At 42.2% G+C, this 17,903-nt stretch overlaps 1 protein-coding gene across 4 annotated transcripts in view; it reads left to right on the plus strand.

Annotated features, from left to right (window-relative positions):
- The first annotated feature begins 2,884 nt into the window (after positions 1-2,884).
- The window catches only part of LMLN (leishmanolysin like peptidase), a 95,097-nt gene continuing 80,078 nt past the window's right edge, over positions 2,885-17,903 (plus strand). For all 4 annotated transcript variants that reach the window (XM_003930847.3, XM_074406134.1, XM_074406132.1 and 1 more), the window contains exons 1-2: positions 2,885-3,109; positions 16,922-17,019. In XM_003930847.3, the coding sequence (XP_003930896.1) occupies positions 2,891-3,109; positions 16,922-17,019 (317 nt within the window). In that variant the 5' untranslated portion in view covers positions 2,885-2,890. The remainder of the gene's footprint in view (positions 3,110-16,921; positions 17,020-17,903) is intronic.

Below are 17,903 nucleotides of genomic sequence, written 5' to 3' on the forward strand. Positions count from 1 at the left end.
CTGTTAAAATCTGCTAACCTACAAAGAGGGTAGTGAGATACACGGACCCAAGAGAAAGCAAGAAGCCCACCTCCCCCAAAGGTCCCCGTCACGTCAGTTATTTAGGTTTGGTCAGTCCAATGATTGTATGCAGGCCAAAGTTGCCATTGTTGGAGTCCTGTGCCTCATGGACATGGGCTTGTATTTGCACTGCTCCTAGGCTCATTTATTGAGATTGTGGTTTTAAGGCAAACGGTGCATTTGCTGTATTCACCAGACATAAGCATGGCCAGAAGTTGGAAGTGGGTTATTAAAATGCTAATGAATTGAACTTGGGAATTTCGAAGTTGGGGAAGGAAGTGCTGATCTTGGACACCCACTCCGAAAGGCCAACATAAGCTAAAAGTACCTGTTGTGTTCATTGTGCCAGTTAAGTAGATGTGATCAGTACTCAGGGTATTCAGGGATAGAGGCATGCAGGTATACTTGCTGTGTAATGAAACTTCTTAGTGCCTCGAAGAGAAAAGGGCAGGAAGATCTTAGGAACACAGAAGGCAGTTGAACCAGCCTAACGGATTGGCTGACTGGAAAGTCCAGAAAACGAAGAAATGCCACATAAGAGGTCTTTTGTACTGTACTGAGGATCTTAGGCTTAAGATTGTTCTTGTAATACAATGTCACTGAAGAATCTGATCTGCAGGAGAGACCAGTTTTGTAATTTAAAAATTTATTCATTTCAGACAGGGTTTCTGTTGCCCAGCCTGCACTGCAGTGGTGTGATCAAAGCTCACTGCAACCTTGAACTGGGCTCAGGCAATCCTGTGCCCAAAGTCTCCAGACAGTCTGGGACTACATGTGCATGCTACCCACGTCCAGCTAATTAAGAATTTTTGGAGGGACCCAGGCTGGTTTCTAATTTGGCCTCAAGTGATCCCCCTGCCTTGTTCTAAAGTGCTGGGATTACAGATGTGAGCCACCATGTCCAGCTCAAATTAACATTTTATTTTTTTGCTTTTCTTCCCCCCTTCGGAAACCACCGTGTTACAGATTAACATTTTAAATCCCAATGGCAGCCCAGCATAAACAAGGGAAATCAGGTGGGCCCTTCAGTCTCAAATTGAGAATTAGAAACATGTTTCTGGCTGCGGGAGCTGGCTGGGTAATGTTGCATTTACAAAGCTGGGGAACCAGGAGATGGTTTTGTGAGAGGAGCACAGTTGAATTTGAAGAAGCAATAAGATGTTTACCTGTGGACATGTCCATGAAGACAGATGGGTATTTCAGGTCTGGGTTAGACATAGGGGGAAGTGAATTGAGTGGACTACACGAGAGCAATGGAGGTGCTTACGCAGTAAGTGAAAACAAAAGGTCGAGACTGGGGTAACTTGAGTAACTTACATGTGCAATGGTAAATGAGCTTCGAAAATAAATACATGCTATTTGTTACTGGGATGGTGTAGCATTTGTAAATAATGTGTTTTTCTGCTCCCATACGGAGATTAAGTCAAAGGTACTCAGGTCAGTGTTGCCACAATAAGAGTCCCGTGGTTTACAAGAAAGGGCTTGCCTGGCTGGCCGCTTGTCCACTGACATTGAAATGGCCATTCCTCCTGGTCGGGCGCGGTGGCTTCCGCCTGTAGTCTCAACACTTTGGGAGGTCAAGGTGGGCAGATCACCTGAGGGCAGGGGAGACTAGCCTGAGCAATGTGGTAAAACCACATCTCTACCAAAAGTACAAAAATTGGCGGGCGTGGTGGTGGGCACCTGTAATCATGGCTACTTGGGAGGCTGAGACAGGAGAATCGCTTGAACCTGTGAGGCAGAGGTTGCAGTGAGCCAAGATAGCGTCATTGCACTCCAGCCTGGATAACGAGTGAAACTCCGTCTCAAAAAAAAAAAAAAAAAAAAAAAAAAAAGCCTTTCTTTAGCATAATATTATTGTTAGAGATAGGAGCTTAAGATGACTGGTTCCATTCTTTATTCACAACAGCAATTCATTTGTGGTACTGTGGTGGAAAGAGCACGTTTCCTAAGTCAGAAATGTGGTTTGGAATCCCAACTTCCACCAGCCGTGGGATGGTAGACACACTAGTGAGTCTTTACTTGTAAAATGGTAATACTTAAAGACACCACCGCATCCTTGTATCTGAGTCTATAATCTCCACCCATAGTTTGTAACTCGAGATTTTCCTCCTCTCCTACCCCTTCGTTTCCCAGTATAGTAGTTAACCTATTCAATTCCCATAGAATGACTTAGAGCTCGCGTGTTTGAGTTTGTATATTTACTTTAGTGTCATGAGCCACGGGGATTTGTCCCTATTTCCCATTTAATATAGTTCCTTACGGCCCGGTTTTGAAGGCGTTCCCTTAATGGCCAGGTTGCCCCTTATCTCAGGTGCGGTGGCAATTCTTGGTTGGAAATTAAAAGATGGGGTTAAGCAAACAGTAAAGGGCGTATCATTGATTTTATAGGAAACGGCCTTGTTTAACTAAGGGGCCTAAAGTTGGTGACTCCGGATAAGTGAATGAGAGTATTCCACTCGCCTTTTCACACCGAAAGATTCTGCAGAGGGTCAGATGTCCGTCTAGGCACCCGGAACCTAGTAGGTGCGCATCACTTTGGTAAATGAAGGACCTGAAAAACTCCCTCGGACACTCACTTACTCCCAAAGCCCGTCAGCCTTTCTTCCGCCCGCAGCCCAACGCACGTGGGCCGCCAAGCAGCGTTTATCGGCCGGCTGCGCGCGACGCGACGCGGTGAAGCGACCGCTGCCCTCACCTTGTGCGGGCACTGCCGGCGGGTGACGCCGTCCAATCGGAAGGCAGCTTCCCGCCGGGCCGGGCCGGGCCTCCGTCGGCCCCGAGCGGCGAGGGGCGGGGCCGGCGCGGGCGCAGAGGCGTCACGCACTCCATGGTAACGACGCTCGGCCCGAAGATGGCGGTCGAGTGGGGCGGAGGAGCCGGTTACTCGGGTTCAGGCCCCGGCCGGAGCCGGTGGCGCTGGAGCGGTTCTTTGTGGGTCCGAAGCGTTTTCCTCCTGTTGGGCGGGCTGCGGGCAAGCGCCACGTCTACTCCCGTCTCCTTGGGCAGTTCCCCTCCCTGCCGGCACCACGTCCCCTCTGACGCTGAGGTAGGGCGACAGAGGGGCGGGAGCGGGCCCTCTCCGGTCAGAGTCCCACGGAAGGAGCAGGCAGAGGGACAGTGACTGGGAGAAGGTGTCCGGGATGAGAAGGCGGAACCGGGGCAGAGTCTGAACTCTTACAGGCCCGGGACCCGCTCTCGGCTCCCTGCGAGTTGGCTCTGGGGCACTGGGAACGTCCCCACTTCTGTGCGGAGGGTTCTGCGTAGCGGGCGCCCTCGAGAAGCGTTTTTCAAACTTGAGCGTGCGCGGTAACCTGCGCCCATGTGAACAGACAGACTGCTGCCCTCAGTCCCGCGGAGTCCCCCGAATTGACAGATGACGTTCCTAGCTGGTTGGTGACGTACGCTTGTGCGGGGACCACTTTAGGAACCGCTGACCTGAAGTTTTGGGAAGCCCAAGAGCAGACAGCCTGACAGAGGCGTTGGAGGGATGTTGGGGGTTCACTGGAGACAAAATTCAGACTTCTTTCCACATTATGCTGTCACTTTGTCTGCTTTACCGGGTTCCTCTGTTCTGGCAGTGCCTGCCCGCCTCCCATCCTATTTTTCACCCTGCCTAAATTCTTTGTCTCAATTTAAGTTCCCAAACTTCAAGGCAGCCTGCTGAAACCACCAAAGCAGAATGTTCATTAAAAAGTACATCGTATCTGTACCCTTTCCGAGCACTTAACCAAGTAGTGCTGTGTGGTAATGGCTTGTTTTCTAGGCATATCTTGCCTTTGCAGCTAAATTGTAACTTTCCGGGGGGATAAGGTTTGTGTTTCATACTTTGATTCCTTCACAGTATTTAGGTCTGAGGTGGGTCTATGATAATCAGTATTCTTTGAGACAAGGAGGGAGAGTACCTGGGGCAGGGCTGCATACTGAGATTAATTTTATAATTTGTATTACTACTTTGTTAAGAAAGATTCAGCTACACATGTTCAGTTCGGCCCAGAATTCCGAAGACACTCATTTTTATGGTAACTTCCAAAAATATGACATGCATACTCTTCATAACCACGTGAGCCAAAATATTTACTTCGGGGTGTGTAGCTTTTTTTTTTTTTACTTTTTTTGAGACGGAGTCTCACTTTGTCGCCAGGCTGGAGTGCAGTGGCGCGATCTCGGCTCACTGCAACCTCCGCCTCCTGGGTTCAAGCGATTCTTCTGCCTCAGCCTCCCGAGTAGCTGGGACCACAGGCGTGCGCCACCATGCCCGGGTAATTTTTGTATTTTTAGTAGAGATGGGGTTTCACCATGTTGGTCGGGATGGTCTCGATCTCTTGACCTCTTGATCCACCCGCCTCGGCCTCCCAAAGTGCTGGGATTACAGTTGTGAGCCACCGCGCCCGGCTGAGTTTACAGCTTTTTTACAGTTTTTATCATGACTCTGCATTTTTGTTGAATTCTTTTTTAAAAATTTCCCACAAAACCCTCCACTTCTCTCTTTTAATTTGGATTAAAATAAGAGGAAAAGGCGTCATCCCTAATGCGTTTCCCTAGTTCCTCATAGAGTATGTAAATACCCTGTCCTCCTCACCATTCTCCTTGCTTTAACGTGCACGGAGTATAGGCAGGAACTACAGTCTTCACTGTAGCCGTGCTAATTACTATATCTCTGTTCAATGCTACAGGAAATTATAGTAACTTTTTTGTTTTTGGTGGTGGTTGGAAGCTACAAAACAGTTTTACTTTTTAACTTGTTCTCCACTAAAATCTGTAAGTTTTGCTTTTACTTTTTATTACACCAGTACAACCAAAATTAGAATAATTTAATAAACTTCCATGGACCCATCACCTGGCTTTAACACTTAAGGTTCTGCCATTCTTGTTTCATATACTTTCAGCCATTCCCCAACCTCCTACTTGAGTTACTGTTTTTTTGAAAAGTTTTTTTTGGTAAAATTTACATATATTGAAATACCACAAATATATCCATGCGCATCCCCATAAACATTTCCTCATCTCCAGAACGTTCCTTCCTGTCCTGTACCAGTCTCCTGTCCACCCCAGGCAGTAGTTTCCTAATTTTTTAAAAACTAGTTTAGTTTAGCCAATTCTAGAGCTTAGTGTATATGAGTGGAATTATATGGGATGTACTCCTGTATCTGGCGTCTGCTCGGCATTATGTCTGAGAGATTCATGTTGTATATGATAGTAATTTATTCCTTTGAATTGCTGATTCCAGTGAATGCCTATATCATAATTTGTTTTTCTGTTATCTTGTTGAAAGGTGGCTATTTTGGTTGCTTCCAGATTTTAGTATAAATAAAGCTGCTGTCCATATTGTTGTATACAGTAACTTTTGTGGATATTTGTTTTCGTTGTTCTTGGATAATTACCTAGGGGTGAAATTACTGAGTCAAACGGTAGGTGAATGTTTATAAAAATATACTAAACCTAGCCGGGTGCGGTGGCTCAAGCCTGTAATCCCAGCACTTTGGGAGGCTGAGGCGGGTGGATCACGAGGTCAAGAGATCGAGACCATCCTGGTCAACATGGTGAAACCCCGTCTCTACTAAAAAAAAAAAAAAAAAAAAAATATATATATATATATATATATATATATATATATGTATATATACACTAAACCTTTCTCCAAAATACTGCACCATTTTACACCCCATCAACAAAATATTAGAGTGAGGGTTGCTGCATATCCTCACCAACAGATGTCCTTTTTAAGAAATCTTTGCCTGCCCCCTAGGTCATAAACATATTCTCCTGTGTTCTGGAAGCCTTCACTGTTAGGATTATGATTAATCTCAGTGCGATAGGGGATCAAGATCCTTTTTTTTTTTTTCTTTGCCCCATATAGGTATTCAGTTGCCTTGATTATGTACTTCTGTAATAAATATTGAAGTCAGACAGTATTGTAAGTCTTCCTGCTTTGTTCTTCCTTTTCAAAATGATTTTGGCTATTTTAAGGCCTTTATATTTCCATGTAAATTTATTTATTTTTTGGCAGGGGGAGGCTCAAAGATCCACATAAATTTTAGAGTCAGTTTCTCAGTTTCTTCAAAAAAGCCTAATGGATTTATGATTGGGATTGCATTTAATCTATAGATCCTTTGGGGATAATTGACATATAACAGTATCAAGTCTTTCAATCCATGAGCACAATATACATTTCTCCATTTATTTAGGTGATGTGTAATTTCTCTCAGCAATGTATAGATCTTGCATTTTTTCTTCCATTTTCTTTTCTCTCTTTGTTTTGTTTTGTTTTGTTTTGAAACAGAGCCTTGCTCTGTCACTCAGGCTGGAGTGCAGTGGCAGAATTATAGCTCACTGCCGGCTTGAATTCCTGGGCTCAGATGATCCTTCTGCCTTAAATCTCCCAAGCAGCTGGGACTACAGATATGCACTACCACACCTGGCTAATTTTTCATTCTTTTGTAGAGAGAGAGAGTCCAGGCGGGTCTCAAACTCATGGCCTCAGGTGATCCTCCTGCCTTGACCTCCCAAAGTACCAGGAATTTACAGGCATGAGCCGCTGTGCCCAGCCAGATCTTGCATGTTGTTTGTTCAGTGTATTCCTGGATCTTTTACTTTTCGATGTCATTGTTAGTGGAATTATGGTTAAAGTTTTCCAATTGTTTGCTGGTAGTATGTAAAAATAATTTTTGTATATTAACCTTGTCTTCTGAGACGCAGCTAAATTTACTTATTCTAGTTGAGTTTCCTCCCTTACAATGTTCCATGTTAGCAATGTATTAACTATAGAAACAATTGTTGTCTTGTATCATTTACATAAATATTTTTTTCTCTTATTGCTCTGATAAAAACATCCAGTTCAGCCGGGTGCGGTGGCTCAAGCCTGTAATCCCAGCACTTTGGGAGGCCGAGGCGGGTGGATCACGAGGTCGAGAGATCGAGACCATCCTGGTCAACATGGTGAAACCCCGTCTCTACTAAAAATACAAAAAATTAGCTGGGCATGGTGGCGCGTGCCTGTAATCCCAGCTACTCGGGAGGCTGAGGCAGGAGAATTGCCTGAACCCAGGAGGCAGAGCTTGCGATGAGCCGAGATCGCGCCATTGCACTCCAGCCTGGGTAACAAGAGCGAAACTCCGTCTCAAAAAAAAAAAAAGAACATCCAGTTCAAGGCTGAGCAAAAACTTTGTTCCTGATCTTAGGACCAGTCTTTGACCATTAAGTATGATGTTAACTCCAAATTTCTTTATAGTGCCCTTTATCAGATTGAGAAAACTCCCTTCCATTTCTGGTTTCCTGAGGGTTTTTATCCTGAATGGGGACACATTTTGTCAAATTTTTTTTCTGGCAGTTATTAAGATAATCATATAGTTTCTCACTTAGGAACTGTTACGTGGTAGATTACATTGTATTTTCCAATGGTAAATCAGTGTTGCATTTTTGGGATAAACCTTGGTCATGTGTAATTTTCTTTAGTGTTTGTTTCTATTTCATTGTTTTCTGTTCTTTGTGATTTCCTCTTTCTACTTGTTGTGGATTTAGTTTGCTCATATTGTTAGATGGAAACTTTAGATCATTGTTTTTGAACCTTTTTTCCTTTTTAAGTATTCAAAGATGCAAATTTCTCTCTCTCTAAGTACAGCTTTTGCACTTTTCACAAATTCCCAAAGTACTGGGAATACAGGCGTGAGCAACTGCGCCCGGCCTGGGGAATATTTTCTATGATTTCAGTCTTTTGAAATTTGTTAAGATTATTTGTTTTTATTTATTATTAATTGTTTTTTTTTTGCCCAGGCTGGAGTGTAATGGTGCGATCTCTGCTCCCTGCAACCTCAGCCTCCTGGGTTCAAGCAATTCTGCCTGAGTCTCCAGAGTAGCTGGGATTACAAGTGCCTACCACCATGCCTGGCTAATGTATTTTTAGTAGAGATGGGATTTCACCATGTTGGCCAGGCTGGTCTCAAACTCTTGACCTCAGGTGATCCACCTGCCTCTGCCTCCCAAAGTTCTGGGATTATAGGCGTGAGCCATCGCACCCAGCCAAAACCTTGTCTCTTAAAAAATTTTTTTAGGCCGGGTGCTGAGACAGGGTCACCCAGGCTGGAGTGTAGTGATATGATCATAGTTCACTGGCACCTCGAACTCGTGTATTCAAGCAGTTTCCAACCCTGCCACCCCCACCCCCACCCCACAACCTTGTAAGTAGCTAGGACTTCAGCCACATGCCACCACACCTGGCTAATTTTTTATTTTTATTTTTGTAGAGATGGAGACTTGGTATGTTGCCCAAGTTGGTCTTGAACTCCCAGTTTCAAGCAGTCCTCCTGCTTCAGCCTCCAAAAGTTCTGGAATAACAAGTGTGAGCCACTGCACCTGTCTGAGATTATTTTATTTACAGTTTAGAATGTGATCTGTCCTGTTTAACGTTTCACATGTACTTGTAGAGAATATATATTCTATAGTTATTTTTATTTTTTTAGAGATGAGGTCTCACTATGTTGCCAAGGCTGGTCTCGAGCTCCTGGACTCAAGCAGTCCTCCTGCCTTGGCCTCCCAAAGTGCTGGGATTATAGACAGGAGCCACCACACTTGGCCTATTCTATAGTTATTGAATATAGCTTTCTGTACATGTTAATAAGGTGAGGTGATTAATACTGTATTTAGATTTTCTTTATTAAAAGTTTTTGGCCAGGTACAGTGGCTCACACCTGTAATCCCAGCACTTTGGGAGGCTGAGGTGGCAAATCGCTTGTGCTCAGGAGTTCAAGACCAGCCTGGGCAAGTTGACAAAACCCTCTCTCTACAAAAAATACAAAAATTAGCTGGGTGTGTTGGTGTATACCTGTAGTCCCAGCTACTTGGTGGGCTGAGGTAGAAGGATTGCTTGAGCCCGGGAGGTCAAGGCTGCAGTGAACCAGGTTGGCACCACTGTGCCTCAGCCTACTAATGACTATATTAATATAAGAGAAAATAGGCTTATTTAGCTTGTTTGTGGTTGAAGCTTACATGTGTTCTTACATTTACTTGTGTGTGTATGCATGTGCACTTTTGTCTTTTAGGCATTGCAACATGTATCTTTTGTTTATTACATCCTTTTTTTTGAGACAAAGTCTCTCTCCATCGCCTAGGATGGAGTGCAGTGATATAATCTTGGCTCACTGCAACCTCCATCTCCTAGGTTCAAGTGATTCTCCCACCACAGCCTCACAAGTAGCTGGGACTACAGATGGGTGCCGTCACCTGGCTAATTTTTGTATTTTTGGTAGAGATGAGGTTTTGTCTTGTTGGCCAGGCTGGTTTCAAACTCCTGGCCTAAAGTGATCCACCTGCCTAGGCCTCCCAAAGTGCTGGGATTATAGGTGTGAGCCACCATGCCCAGCCTATTAATGTTAATATTGTCTTATCACACTGTCTGGGACATCCAGTATGATGTTGAGTAAGAGTGGTGAGAGTAGACATCCTTGTCTCGTTTCTGATCTTAGGGGGAAAACACTGTCCTCCGCTGTTAAAATTATTAATTATGGATTTTTTTGATAGGTATGCTTTATCAAATTAATAAAACTCCCTTCTATTCCTAGTTTGGTGAGAGTTTTTTAAAAAATCATGAATGGATGTTGAATTTTCTTAACTATCTTTCGTGCACCAGCTGATATAACCATGTGGCTTTTCTTTTTTACTGTTTATATTCTCTGTTGCATTCATTGACTTTCTTTGTCAAATGAGCCATGCATTCTTGAGATGAACCTTACTTGGTGATGCTTTGTTACCCTTTTTACATTTACTGGATTTGAATTGCTAATGTTTTGCTGATGATTTTACATCTATATATTTTTATTTTTTAGAGACAGGGTGTTACTCTGTCATCCAGGCTGGAGTATAGTGGCACAATCATAGCTCACTATACGCCCTTAAACTACTTGGCCTAAGCCATCCTCCTGCCTCAGCCTCCCAATTAGCTAGGATTGCAGGTGAGAGCCACCACACCCAGTTCATTTATTCTTATGTTTAATGGATATGGGGGTCTTGCTATGTTTTCCAGGCTCATGTGGAACCACTTGGCTCAACCAGTCCGCCTACCTCGGCCTCCCAAAGCTCTGGGATTATAGATGTGAACCATTTCACCTTTATATCTGTATTAATAAGGGATATTGGTCTGTGGTGTTTTTTTAATTTAATTTTTTAAATTAAATTAAATTTTTTTTTTGAGACAGAGTCTTGCTCTGTAGCCCAGGCTGGGGTGCAGTGGTGCGATCTTAGCTCACTGCAACTTCCGCCTTCTGCCTCAGCCTCTTGAGTAGCTGGGACTACAGGCATGTCCCACCATGCCTGACTAATTTTTTGTATTTTTAGTAGAGATAGGGTTTCACTGTGTTAGCCAGGATGATCTCGCTCTCCTGACCTGCCTGCCTCGGCGTCCCAAAGTGCTGGGATTACAGGCATGAGCCACCGTGTCCGGCCTTATTTTTTTATTTTTATATTTATGTTTTCTACCAACTACTTGCAGAGCTATTGGTCTGTAGTTTTATTTTCTTTTCTTCTCTAATAATAACTTCAGGTTTGGTATCAGGATAACTATGCTGACCTCATAGCATGAGCTGGGACATATCCCATTTTCTTCTATTTTCAGGAAGAGTTTCTGTAGAATCAATGTTGTTTCTTCCTTAAATGTTTAGTAGAATTCACTAATTAAGTCATTTCATTCTAGAATTTTCTTTTTTGAAAGTCATACTTTTTTGAAAGTCATACTTTGATTTTGGACAATTCAGATTATTATTTCTTCTTGACTGTGTTTTATTAAGTATGTCTCTCAAAGAATTTGACTTCATATAAGTTGTCAAATTTATGGACATGAAAGTTTTCATTATATTCCTTGATGATCATCTCTAAAGGGCTGTAAAGTCTAGTGATATCTTCTGTGTAGTTTCCAACATTGGTAGTTTGTATTCTCTCTGTCTTTTCTTTTCTTTTTTGAGACAGTGTTGAAGTGCAGTTGCACAATCACTGCTCACTGCAGCCTTGAACTCAAGCATTCCTCCCACTATAACCTCCCAAAGTGCTGGGATTATAGGTATGAGCCACCATGCCCATCTTACTGCTTTCTTTGAGTTCAGTTTGTTGTTGTTGTTGTTGTTTTTTTTTTTTTTTTTTTTTTAGTATTTTAAGGTAGAACCTTAGATCATGAATTGGAGATCTTTTTTCTAAAATAAACATTTAAAGCTATCAGTTCCCTCTAAATACTAGTTTAGCTACATCCCACAAATATTAACTTGTAATTTTATTTTTATTTGGTTCTAACTATTTTCTAATATCCCTTATAATTTCCTCTCCAAACTAAGGGTTATTTAAAAGTTTGTTGTTTGATTTTTAAAAAATATTTGGGGATATCGTTCTGAAATTGCATTCTTACCAAATTTTATTATTGTTGGAGAACATCCTTTTTACCAGTTCTTTTATGTCTTAAAGTTTGTTTTATGGCACAAAATATGATCTAGCTAAGTGAATGTCCCACACATACTTGAGCAGAATGTACAATACAAAATATTGAGTGTTTGCTCCAGTGATTACAATGTATGTAGTGTACTTATGACATCTATTTAAACTAAAACTTAAAAAAATAGTCATGTTAAATATAGGAAATTTTCAACAGCATAATTTCATTTATTTCTCTCTTATTGGAATGTATATTACTTCTTCATATATTATAAACCTCACGATTAGGCCAGCATAGTGGCTCATGCCTGTAATCTCAGTACTTTGGGAGACTGAGCCTGGCAGATCACCTGAGGTCAGGAATTCAAGACCAGCCTGGCCAACATGGTGAAACCCTGTCTCTACTAAAAGTAAAAAAAGTACCTGGGCATGGTCGTGGGCACCTGTAATCCTACCTTTACGAGAGGCTGAGGCAGGAAAATCGCTTGAACTCAGGAAGCAGAGGTTGCAGTGAGCTGAGATTGGACCACAGCACTCCAGCCTGGGCAACAGAGAGAGACTCTGTCTCAGAAAACAAAATAAGTAAATTAAAAAAAAAAACTTCACAATTTAAAATTTTATAATTTTTGCTTTAAATATTTATTTGTCTTTAAAGAATTTGAAAGAAGTGTATATAATTGTGTTGAGGGTTACCAAGAGCATTCCAGGTTTGGCGATTGCTAGGTGGCCACACTGGACTCAGCTTGTAGTTATACTCACAACTGAAATTTATTACAGTGAAAGCATACAAAGTAAAATCAGCAAAGAAAAAGGATCAGGGGGCAAAGACTAGAGGAAATTAGGTAAAAAATTCCAAGAGTCCTGTCCTAGTAGAGTCATATAGGACCTGCTTAATTCCTTCAGCAGTGTGGTGTTACAGCATGCACAAAATGTGGTCTACCAGGGAAGATCACCTGATTCTTAGAGTCCAGGGTTTTTATTGGAGGCTATTTTATTCTGTCATGTAGACAGAATTTCAGCCACTGAAATTTCAGACTCCAGAGGCAAGCAAATGTTCAGCATAAACCATAGTGTTTCTGCAAATAGTTTAGGTACAATGAGCCACCCTTATAACCTAGTGAAGTTTTAAATCTGTATAGGGAAGTGCTTACCATCCAGGTTCCCAGAGGCTAGCAAAAGGTCAACCTTAGCAGTGGGCCTTCCTACAGAGAGCAGTCTCTGACCTGCTATGCTGACTGTTCTGTGCAATAGTCTTTTGTATCTATTTATATGTCTACCATTTCCAGTAGTCTTCATTCCTTCCTACAGAAGCAGGTTACCCTTTAGTGTCATTTCCATTCCCACGAAGAACTTCCTTTAGCATTTCTTGTGGTGTAGGTCTGCTGGTGATGAATTTTTCTTAGATTTTTCGGAAATGTCTTTATTTCCTCTTCATTTTTAAAGGGTAGTTTCATTGGATGTAGACCTTTGTGTTGAATTTCTTTCTTTTAGCCCTTTACTCTTTATTTCATTGACTTCTGTACTTTATAGTTCTTGATGGAAAGTCAGTGCCATTCGTACTTCTTTTCCCTTCCTATATATAATGTATTTGTCTGTTCCCTGACTGTTAAAAAGATACTATCCAAGACTGGGTAATTTATAAAGGAAGGAGGTTTACAGTTCCATATTGGCTGGGGAGGCCTCAGGAAACTTAAAATCATGGCGAAGACAAAGGAGAAGCAAGGACCTTCTTTACATGGCAGCAGGAGAGAGAAGTTCAGGCATGGGAAATACCAGAGGCTTTAAAAACCATCAGACCTTGTGAAAACTCACTCACTATCATGAGAACAGCATGGGGAAACACCCCTGTGACCCAGTCATCTCCCTCCCTCCAAACGTGGGATTACAATACAAGATGAAATTTGGTTGAGGATACAGAGCCAAATCATGTCAAATGTGTTGTTTTTCCTCTCATTGCTTTCAGTATTTTATCTTTATTTTCAGATTTCACAAGTTTGCCTATGATATACCTGCATGTTTGTGTGTGTGTGTGTGTGTGTGTGTGTGTGTGTGTGTGTGTGTATGTGTATGTGTGTGTTTTAATGGGACAGTGTCTTGCTCTGTTGCCCAGGCTGGAGTTCAGTGGCATGATCTTGGCTCACTTAAACCTCCACCTCCTGGCTTCAAGCGACTCTCTTGCCTCAGCATCCTGAGTAGCTGGGATTACAGACATGAGCCACTGTGCCCAGCCTCATTTTTTTTTTTTTTTTTTTTTTTTTTTAAGACGGAGTTTTGCTGTTGTTACCCAGGCTGGAGTGCAATGGCACGATCTCGGCTCACCGCAACCTCCGCCTCCCGGGTTCAGGCAATTCTCCTGCCTCAGCCTCCTGAGTAGCTGGGATTACAGGCACGCACCACCATGCCCAGCTAATTTTTTGTATTTTCAGTAGAGACGGGGTTTCACCATGTTGACCAGGATGGTCTCGATCTCTTGACCTTGTGATCCACCCGCCTCGGCCTCCCAAAGTGCTGGGATTACAGGCTTGAGCCACCGCGCCCGGCCATTTGTTTTTTTATCCTGTTTGAGGTTTATGAACTTCTTGGATCTGTAAGTTGATATCTTTCACCAAATTTGAAAATTTTAGCTGTTATTTCTTTCCAATATAATTTCTTCTGTTCTTGTAGGTCTCTAATTACCTATCTGTTAGATTGCGTGGTATCCATTCTCTGAGGCTGTTTTTTAAAATTTTTTAGTCTTTTATATTTCTGCTCTTGGGATTGGATAATTTCTCTAGATCTGTCTTCAGGTTCATTGATGCTGCTGCCATCTCCAATCTTCTTTTAATTCTTTTCAGTGAATTTTTGTTGTTGTTGTTGGAAACAGAGTCTTGCTCTGTCACCCAGGCTGGAGGGTGATGGTGTGGTCTCGACTAACTGCAACCATCACCTCCCAGATTCAAGTGATTGTCATGCCTCAGCCTCCTGAGTAGCTGGGATTACAGATTTGCACCACCATGGCCCACTAATTTTTGTATTTTTAGTAGAGACGGGGTCTCACCATGTTGGCCAGCCTGGTCTCGAACTCCTGACCTCAAGTGGCCCACCTGCCTGGCCTCCCAAAGTGCTGGAATTACAGGTGTGAGCCACCGCACCCAGCCACAGTGAATTTTTTAGTTGTTACACATTTAAGCTCTAGAATTTCCATTTGGTTCTTTTCATAGTTTCTCTCCTGAGGTTCCCTATCTACTTACTCATTATATGTATGTTTTCTTTTAAATTCCTGAATGCATTTAAGCTGCATTAAAATAATTGTTTAAATTTAGGTCATTTTAGGGACTGTTTCTATTCCCTGCTTTTGTCCCCCAGTGTGGGTCACATTTTTCCATTTTGTTCTCCTTGCTCTTGATTTTTTATGAAATAATGGACACTGTAGACATTGTAAAGTGTCTGGATTCTGTTGTATTTCTCTGAAGTATTTTTTTGTGTTTTGTTTGTTTGTTTTGGTAGCTGGCATTTAACTTAACTGTGTTCAAAATTCCAAACTCTGTATCTCCTGTTGTTGGCAGCAGTTATTCTTTGCTGGGTTTTATTGCATACATTTGTAATTTTGTAGTCAGACATGGAATCTAGTGGCCAGTTAAGGATTTAACTGGGTTTCATATGCAGATTTTGGGGTACCTTCTGTGGCTTCTTCTCTTGCAAGATTTCCTGTCTAACTTCTAACTTTCTGGTGATACAGGTTCTGAACATTTTGCTGTAGCTCCTCAAGTCAGTGAGGCTCTGACCTCCTGCCACTCCAAGATACAGACTGGGTAGTGTGCTCTCAGGCAAAAGTTAGACTTGCAAATCTCAGAGTTATAATTCCTGTATTTTAACAGTAGATTCTTCCAAATTCTTCCTGTCTTTCTCCCTCCCCCAAGGACTGTCAGAGATTATATTTTGTCTGGATTTTGTAATGTGTTATCTGCAGGGAGATTAGTCATGTAATGGGTTCCTAAAATGTACCATATCCATTTGCTGTGCCCAGACCTTTCTGATGGTTTTTTAATGGCCATGAAAGAATCTGTTACCTGGGGATAGGTTGGAATGGAATGAGTAAAAGACTGGAGGTAGGGTGTCAGGTCATTGTAGTACAGCAGGCAGTAAGTATTGTGAAAATCTATGACTGTTACTATATTATAGTAATAGATCAAACACATACAATATAGTTGTTTTTCTACAAAATACAAAATTCTATTTTCTTGTGTAAATCTTCAGATCGTTCATTGTTCAGGTTGTTCATTGCTGGAGTTATATCAATGAGATATTGTATAGTTCATTTTTAGTTTAACAAACACAATTTTTTCTTCCATACATTAAGAGTTTCGGCCGGGCGCGGTGGCTCAAGCCTGTAATCCCAGCACTTTGGGAGGCCGAGGCGGTGGATCATGAGGTCAAAAGATCGAGACCATCCTGATCAACATGGTGAAACCCCGTCTCTACTAAAAATACAAAAAATTAGCTGGGCATGGTGGCGCGTACCTGTAATCCCAACTACTCAGGAGGCTGAGACAGGAGAATTGCCTGAACCCGGGAGGCGGAGGTTGCGGTGAGCCGAGATCGCACCATTGCACTCCAGCCTGGGTAACAAGAGCGAAACTCCGTCTCAAAAAAAAAAAAAAAAAGTTTCATAAAGTGTTGATACTGCTGAAACCTTTCTTGTCTTTTTTTATTCATCCCTGAAAAAATGATGTAAATGGTAAATGAGAATGGGAGAAAAAAATTCAAAATGAAAAACTCTTTTGTAAATAAATTTTTGTCCTATATTAAAGTAATTGAAGATACTTTCGGTTTCTTCCCATCATTTTCTGAAGACCTGAAATTGGCAAAACTGGAATTTATGTAAGAAACTACAAATAAGTGACAGAGAACCCTAAAAGCCTATTGACAGGTACTGTTTCCACAGTGATTTAGTCAGGTGACTTGAATTCATGGTACTAGTCTTCCAAATGATAGCATTTGCTTGGGAGATCTTTGAGGTTTAAGAATGCTAAAATGGGCCGGGCACAGTGGCTTACACCTGTAATTCCAGCACTTTGGGAGGCCGAGGTGGGCGGATCACAGGGTCAAGAGATCGAGATCAGCCTGGCCAACATGGTGAAACCCTGTCTCTACTAAAAGTACAAAAATTAGCCAGGCATGGTAGCACATGCCTGTGGTCCCATCTACTTGCGAGGCTGAGGCGGAAGAATCTCTTGAACCCACGAGGTGGAGGTTGCAGTGAGCCGAGGTTGTGCCACTGCACTCCAGCCTGGTGACAGAGCAAGACTCCATCTCAAATAAAAAAGAATGCTGAAATGGTGGAATATGGGCCAAGGGACTTTTTCTCTGTGTATTGTACTTGAAATTTAGTTTGTTAATTTTAACTTTAGAACTCAATGGGTTAATCTATATGTATTTTAAAAAATTTTTCAAATTTGTTCCCCTTTTTCAGGTCATAAATAAAGTTCATCTTAAGGCAAATCATGTAGTAAAGAGAGATGTTGATGAGCATTTAAGAATCAAGACTGTTTATGATAAAAGTGTCGACGAGTAAGTACACCATTATATTGTCATCTTTTTCATTATTAATCTAAATGTTCAAGATATTTTCACCTGTTACCTGAAGTTTTAAAAGTCTATAGATAGCCGGGCACGGTGGCTCACACCTGTAATCCCAGCACTTTGGGAGGCCGAGGCGGGTGGATCACGAGGTCAAGAGATCGAGACCATCCTGGTCAACATGGTGAAACCCCGTCTCTACTAAAAATACAAAAAATTAGCTGGGCATGGTGGCGTGTGCCTGTAATCCCAGCTACTCAGGAGGCTGAGGCAGGAGAATTGCCTGAACCCAGGAGGCAGAGATTGTGGTGAGCCGAGATCGCGCCCTTGCACTCCAGCCTGGGTAACAAGAGCGAAACTCCGTCCCAAAAAAAAAAAAAAGTCTATAGATAAAACTTAAAAAGGACTCATGTGGCTTCAAAGTGGAATTAAGCTGGCCGGGCGCGGTGGCTCAAGCCTGTAATCCCAGCACTTTGGGAGGCCGAGGCAGGTGGATCACAAGGTCAAGACATCAAGACCATCCTGGTCAACAGGGTGAAACCCCATCTCTACTAAAAATACAAAAAGTTAGCTGGGCATGGTGGTGCGTGCCTGTAATCCCAGCTACTCAGGAGGCTGAGGCAGGAGAATTGCCTGAACCCAGGAGGCGGAGGTTGCAGTGAGCCGAGATCGTGCCATTGCACTCCAGCCTGGGTAACAAGAGCAAAACTCCATCTCAAAAAAAAAAAAAAAAAGTGGAATTAAGCTGAAAATGCATTTTAGTCTGAAAATATGAAGGCCATGGAATATGATTAAAGTCTATATATCATGAATAATTTTCTTTTTTCCATCTTCCTTTCCTGGTAAATCATGAATAATTTAAACAGAACAAATGT

The sequence above is a fragment of the Saimiri boliviensis genome, chromosome 9 (genome assembly GCF_048565385.1).
Source record: "Saimiri boliviensis isolate mSaiBol1 chromosome 9, mSaiBol1.pri, whole genome shotgun sequence".
Classification (NCBI taxonomy): Eukaryota; Metazoa; Chordata; class Mammalia; order Primates; family Cebidae; genus Saimiri; species Saimiri boliviensis.